The 6852-nt window shown below is 36.6% G+C and overlaps 1 protein-coding gene across 1 annotated transcript; it reads right to left on the reverse strand.

The window, feature by feature from the left end:
- Positions 1–2667: 2667 nt before the first annotated feature.
- Positions 2668–6222, reverse strand: LOC127529409 (uncharacterized). Its single transcript, XM_051932850.1, has 6 exons — positions 5916–6222; positions 5638–5717; positions 5374–5424; positions 4409–4500; positions 4226–4306; positions 2668–3570 (listed from the first exon to the last, which is right to left on the reverse strand). Exons 1-6 carry the CDS (start codon positions 6205–6207, stop codon positions 3228–3230), a joined length of 939 nt encoding a protein of 312 aa, XP_051788810.1. The 5' UTR covers positions 6208–6222; the 3' UTR covers positions 2668–3227.
- Positions 6223–6852: the final 630 nt, after the last annotated feature.

Raw genomic sequence — 6852 nt, forward strand, 5'->3', positions numbered from 1 at the left:
AACAGATTGTGGAACAGAAAATGGAATAATGGCAGCAATGCAATATGCTCTGAGGTCGCATCACAGTGACCGTTTTTCAGGAGAAACAAGTCATATTTATGGGACATCTACATCCAATCAAAGAATTGAATCCTGGTGGGCACAGTACAGAAAACAACGGTAAGCGCATTATCTTTATTTTAATTAATGCGCCGCACTTGATATAATTTAAACATTTACGAGTATTTTATTATCATTTTGTTTCGTATGTTTATAACACATGCTTTCTGTTAGTTCACAGTTCTGGATGGACCTTTCCGAAGATCTGAAAGACTTGGGCCATTTCAACGGCAGTCATGAACACAAATGTTTGCTACGCTTCTGTTTCACTGATATCCTGCAGAATGACCTAGAGGAATGCAAGCAACTATGGAACCAGCATAGAATCAGACCTTCCAGAATGTCTATGTGCCCCACAGGAATTCCCAACGAATTGTACAGTTTGCCTCACAGGTCTAGTCCCTTTTGAATTATCTTTTATGTAAAGTTGTGTAGGTGGCGTAGTGATGATCATCGTTTCCGCATTACAGTTTATGGAGATTTTGCTCCAAATCCATCCTATATGTGTGCGCGAGTGTTGCGTTTGATTGGCTGGCAACAGGTACAGTTGTTATTTGTGCCTTTCTCAGCCTTGACGATCATATTTATTCACAGCAGTCGTCACTTTCAAAAGTTGTGCTTTTTAGTACAATATTAGTAATGCCATAACCCAAGCTGTTGCCCATCATAGCTAAAATCAAAAACACACTTGTATCATTATGAGTCTTAACCAATACGAGATGGTTTTGCCTTAAAAGGAGGCAAGACAAAATCGACTGTTTTGATAACAGTGCAACACAGTTGTTAAAACCGTCACCTTTAGATTCCATGTGAGTGGTTTTAGGTTTCTCAAGCACCAAACACAAGGGTGTACTTGGAACGGTTTCTCGAACACCTTTTATCGGTGAGAAGGCAGTTACACTCGTGAGAATAGCATTTCTAGACTCTCACTGGCTTTCTCGAAATGAGTGACACGCGTGAATGTGTGTGAGAATCGGCCTGTTCGTTTTACAATATTATGAAATTAACTAGGAATGAGACCTTCCTCAGTAAGCCATTCAGTTACCAGAACTTGCAATGCACTGACAGCCAAATAGCGTATCGAGTCATGTAGTGATTACATATTTGCAAGTTTATTGTTTGAATGTCCATCAGGGATGCCGCTTGATTTAACGTTACTTTGGCGCTTTCTGCTGTGGTTAGCTGCTTGAGGGATGTGGGAGAACGGAAGAGAATAAAAATGAAAACTGGAGCTTTTTTTGCGGCTGCAATAATAAATCGCTACAAGCATCTACTCACGCCTGTCTGTTTTCTGTGTCTCTAAAGTGGATCAAACAATGCAGCCTTTCACAGTACTCTGCAGCATATCCCTCGATCAAAGAAGGTCAATAAAATAGTGGAATACAAACATTTTAGGTTTATTAAGTCTTAAACGGTTACTTAAATAATGTGAGAGTTCATTTGACACTGGCACTTTGCAATGTGAGGGGTTTCATATTAAGTCTGATTAGTCTGCTTAACGACACACAGATTTGATTAAACCCCTCACTGACGAACCTCGATTCTGCGTTTGTAGGAAAAGATTTGCTTCCCTGTGATGGACTGACGCCATGTACACGGATTGTTCCTGCCTTATTGTGGTTCTTTAAATTGTATCTATATATTCTGTTTTAAACAAATACACACCTTTTTGGTTTTATAGCATAATAATTTATGCTGTTGTTTATACAGACTATGAACATTCAAACTTTTTTTTTTTTAACAAGAAAGTTGGCAACATTTGTAGTTATTGTGTCATTTATCAACATTTACCAAACATGTTCTGATCATTTCCATATATTGGGATATTTAGCAACTTTCAGGCTTTCTTGTCCACTGAGCAAATTAAGGCACTGGTCCTAATTTATTTTTTTTAGGATCAGTTTAAGTATATATCATATTTTTAAGCAAAGATTTAATTTTGCCATTGAATGTTTATATTCCTATATTATAGGTTTTGTTCAAGGGATTGTGGTTTTCACGTTGCACAGCAGCAGCTTTAGGACCTGAGGGACCAATGTGAAACTGTTGGTCTTTGTGGAGATGAAGATATACAAGATTACCTCACATATGTGAAAGAACAATATGACCTTCAAACACCACAAGTCTGGGAAGATGCCCTTGATTTATTCTTTAAATTGAAGGAAAAGACAAATGTTTGATAACAGCAATACAGCAGATGCAAGCTTTTCAAAAAAAGCAAAACATGTATAAGTTAAAAAACACTTAGATCAGTTTTGTTAACTTGTGCAAAAAAGTACTATGGCAATCCAAATTAACATTTAGAGATATCTCAAAATGAGTTTCAGATATCTTAAAATGTAATTTACTTTTTAAAATATCTGAAATTCACTTTAAGATATCTTAAAATAATTTCCTTCACATTTTAAGGTATGTGCAATACATTTTGAGATATTTCAAATGCATTTCAAGATATCTCAAAATAATTGTGTCAGATAATTTTCAGATCTGAGGTTGTGGTTCATTTTCCAGAATGGAGTGACTTGCTCTCTGCATGACCCAGGTGGAAACGTTTAGACATCCTGGGCTCTGGTTCATATGTAAGGCGAGGTGACTGCATGATTTAGAAATCATTCTTACAAATGATGGTGTTGTAAAAAGGAAGTTAGATCTTTGTGAAATCTTCTAATTGGCCATCTTACCAGTTTACATCTCCATCATTGACCTTTGAGTAGGAGTTATGGGTATTGAATGAAAGTCTAACACTTGACTGCGAGGCCTACTGCTTCTCTGGATTGAAAAGGGCCAATTCAGAGTAGTTTGGGAATTAAGTGAAGAGAGAGGGAGTAAGTTAGTATGTTACACTTTTTCCTCAGTAAATGGTTATTGCAAGTAATGTATGGAAGTACTGTAGGTGTACAGAGAATCTATATTAAATTAGACATACATTTGAAACAAAACTGTGTTTCACAAAAGTTTCAAACATAGATTGTAGAACTCACTGAATACATTTTAAACAGTAACTGAATAGCCACAAGCAAATGACAAATGATTAATTACATTTTTAAAACTACAATAAATGACTATGACAAATCCTCAAACTGAGTACAGCAGTTTATATTTGGAGTATCATGCTTCATTAGTAAGGGTTACCCAGTAAATAAATTGTACCTGCCTGTACTGTCACATCGCAAAAATTTCTCATTCTCTTTCCCTTCAAGTAAACTGTGTCCTTTTATGTGACACATCAACAACTGTAGAAATTCCGTTTTTGGGCCACCTGCATCAATTCCATCTTCATTTACACCGTAATCATCTGTAAATTTCACCAGCATTGTGTAAGTCGGATCATAGGACTGTCTCTTAAATCCACGCAGGGCTCCTTCCCAAATATCTCCTCTGTTTATATTGAATCTTGAAACTTTATTAGGTAGTATTTGCATGGCCAGATCAGACAAAATTGCTTTCACATCAACTGATGGATCTTTAATACTTTAATTAAAAAAAAAAAGTACAATTATGGGTTGCATTTACTAATACATTCATCAGCCTAGAACAATCATGCACGTGTGGACAACCGCTTGTGATTAATATTGAAAAATACTATCCAACAAGACGGCGGCACGGTGGCGCAGTGGGTAGCGCTGCTGCCTCACAGTAAGGAGACCTGGGTTTGCTTCCTGGGTCCTTCCTACGTGGAGTTTGCATGTTCTTCCCATGTCTGCGTGGGTTTCCTCCCACAGTCCAAAAACATGCAGTTTAGGTGCATTGGTGATCCTAAATTGTCCATAGTGTGTGCTTGGTGTATGAGTGTGTGTGTGTGCCCTGCGGTGGGCTGGCACCCTGCCCAGGGTTTGTTTCCTGCCTTGCGCCCTGTGTTGGCTGGGACTGGCTCCAGCAGACCCCCGTGACCCTGTAGATAGGATCTAGCGGGTTGGATAGTGGATGGATGGATGGATGGATGGATATCCAACAAGAAAGAATTTTCATTGTGGTGTCAAATTGCCATTCCCAAATGAAAACCTGTGACAGCTGATTTACACATACGTCAGTTTACAACAGTTTCATGAAACAAGAAAGGGTGATGGCTTATGGCATTTATAAAGTATCACTGGAAAAAAGAAACAGAAAATAATTTGTCTCCTACCTTACTATGTTTTCAGACTCTTCTTCAGAGGAGCTTTCCTTGTCCTCAATGACAATGGGTGAATAAAAGTCTACATAGTTGCTGTGTTATGGTAATAATTATGCATTACAAATATTTCAGTTAACAGGGAGAAAAATCAATAATGAAACACAAAATTATGAAAGTTTAATTTTATGGTCTAACCTGTAGCACTGTGACCCAGTCAGGGATGATGAACTTGTGGATGTTTCTGTGGTGCATTTGTCTAATTGCTTTTCACTAATTGGGACTGAAATCTAAAGAGGAAAAATTAATATTTGATTCTCAAAATATAACCACATTTATTTGTAGAATTCAGTGTTTTTGCTGTATTTTGGTAACACATTTACTACTACTGAAATCTGAGGTACAAATACAGTCAAGCTTCAAGAAACATAAGTTTAAAACATTTACTCAAAGTGTTTTACACCTTACCATTGTCTACTGCAACTTAAAAAAAATTACAAAATATGTGTTTTGGGGGATTTATTAACTGAATGTATGAGAGTGTCATTGGGACCTTTTTCAAGGATGAGCAAAGGCCATACCATTTGTACTTCAGAACAGGTCATCCACTGGAAGCTCAGCATGTTCAGGCCCTGACAGTACTTGGATGGGAGACCACCAGCAAAAAGTTGGAGTTGCTGCTGGAAGAGGTGTTAGTGAGGCCAGCATGGGGCGCTTACCCTGTGGTCTGCGTGTGGATCCCAATTCTCCAGTGCAATGACAGGGACACTGTGCCGTAAAAATGGCATTGTCCTTTGGATGAGACATAAAACCGAAGTCCTGACTCTGTGCTCAGTCAAGATCTCTGGGCATCTTTCAAAAAAGAACAGGATGTTCCCTGATGTTCTGGTTAAATTGTCCAACACAGCCTGGCCATTCTGCTCCCCTAATTATCTCCCATCTCTAATTGTCTATCTTTTTCACCCTTTCACTACCTAACAGCTAATGTGTGGTGAGCATGCTAGTGTAAAAATGGCTGCTGTTGCATCATCCAGTGGTTTATGTTAAATGTTTATGTTAAATGCTATATAAATATACAAAATTGATATTATTATTATTATTATTACTGTGAAGAGGTGTACAAACAATGACAAACAAGTTAAAACACAAGATTCCTATATTACCTTTTGTTGGTCAGGCTTAGATTCCTCTCTTGGTGAACTATGACATAATGGCTACAACAGATAGAAAAAATGCTCTCCATTATTTCTATTTAATGATTTGTACAGACTAAAAATGTGCAGCTTTATGTTTTAGCACCTCATTACCACCTTGCTTCAAATGCTACTCACAACCCTGAAATAGATGAACATGTTATGTAATGAAGGGAAGGATGGATGGACACACAAGATTAATAAACACGTAGAGAATATTATTACAAAATGTACCAAGGTGTCTTCTAAGTTGTCTCTATTCATGCTCCATCTTGGATGAATAATAACTTCATTGTCAGTCTCATCCCCTTGACCTTCAAAATTAAATAGTTCATAGTCAATGACTAATCAGCAATATATTAATTACATAAATTGTACTTAATTTGTACAAAGTTAAATTAAATCATCTTTTCTGATATTTCAACTTGATTTTCTGAAATTATGCACATGTATAAAGTCATTAATATTATTTATTTGACTCTTTTATTGACATTGCACAATTTTTTACTTACGGAGTGTTTTGTAGTCTTTCTCTGCACAGATAAAAAATGTTAACCTGTTGAAGGGCTTTCCAATTGCATCTTTGAATGATTGAATAGTAAAACTCTCTTCAGATCCAGGAACTTTATCCACTTCTAATCCATCAGAATGGAGAATAACATATGAAATATGGGGAAGATGATGAAATGTCTTAAGCTTTGCTTCTGCTGCCTCAAGCAGCTGTTGTGCAGAACTTTCTGATGAAATCACTAATGGCAATGTTTTTCCTCTTTCCTTTTTAAGTATTTTATCATGGACACTCATAATACCCACATTGACCTGAAACAGAATTTTTTTACATATTTATAAAAATATAAGTAAAATATTTATGCTAAACTTTAATACTTAATTTGTAATGCTTTACTCCCCCCCCCCCCCCCCCCCTGTAGTTTTAGAATAATGTACATGTGAGGACCAATCTCAGAAAGTTAATGTTAATGTTAAAATTCACACAAATGTTTGCTTAATTTGAATTGAATACAAATTTCACAGTTACTTACAGGATGGTATAATCTTTCACCACCCATAAGCTAAAATGTAATAGACCTTTCTTAGCTATTTCTGTGATTGTTAATTAGGCAGTTAGGAAATAGCTTCTCTGACAGAGGCATGGACTCTCACATTAGCTTACAAAAAAACAGGATATGCGAGTCTTAAATGAACTTTATACAAGGGAAGTTCAAAAAGTTTCTGCACTTTTATATTTTCGTTGGTAACGGTGAAGGTGGGAGGAGGAGGAATTGAGCATTAAAAAGTTGGTATGATGCTGGGAAAAGGTGACGGTGTAGAAAAGTGATGTCATTTGTTTTGGAAATTCGTAATAAATAGAGATAAAAAAAAAAATGAGGAAACATTTTGTATGTCCCTCATATATATATCTATAATAATAAAAGGCAAAGCCCTCACTGA

Source organism: Erpetoichthys calabaricus, chromosome 10 (assembly GCF_900747795.2).
Source record: "Erpetoichthys calabaricus chromosome 10, fErpCal1.3, whole genome shotgun sequence".
In the NCBI taxonomy this organism is placed as follows: Eukaryota; Metazoa; Chordata; class Cladistia; order Polypteriformes; family Polypteridae; genus Erpetoichthys; species Erpetoichthys calabaricus.

Bases quoted from the DNA above. Each gene is read 5' to 3' on its own strand.
- LOC127529409 (XM_051932850.1), bottom strand. From the start codon at position 6,207: ATGAGTGTCCATGATAAAATACTTAAAAAGGAAAGAGGAAAAACATTG. The intron at 4,501-5,373 runs GTAATATAGGAA...TTTCCTCTTTAG, and splicing joins CTAAGCCTGACCAACAAAAG to ATTTCAGTCCCAATTAGTGA. The intron at 3,571-4,225 runs GTAGGAGACAAA...TTTTAATTAAAG, and splicing joins GAGTCTGAAAACATAGTAAG to TATTAAAGATCCATCAGTTG.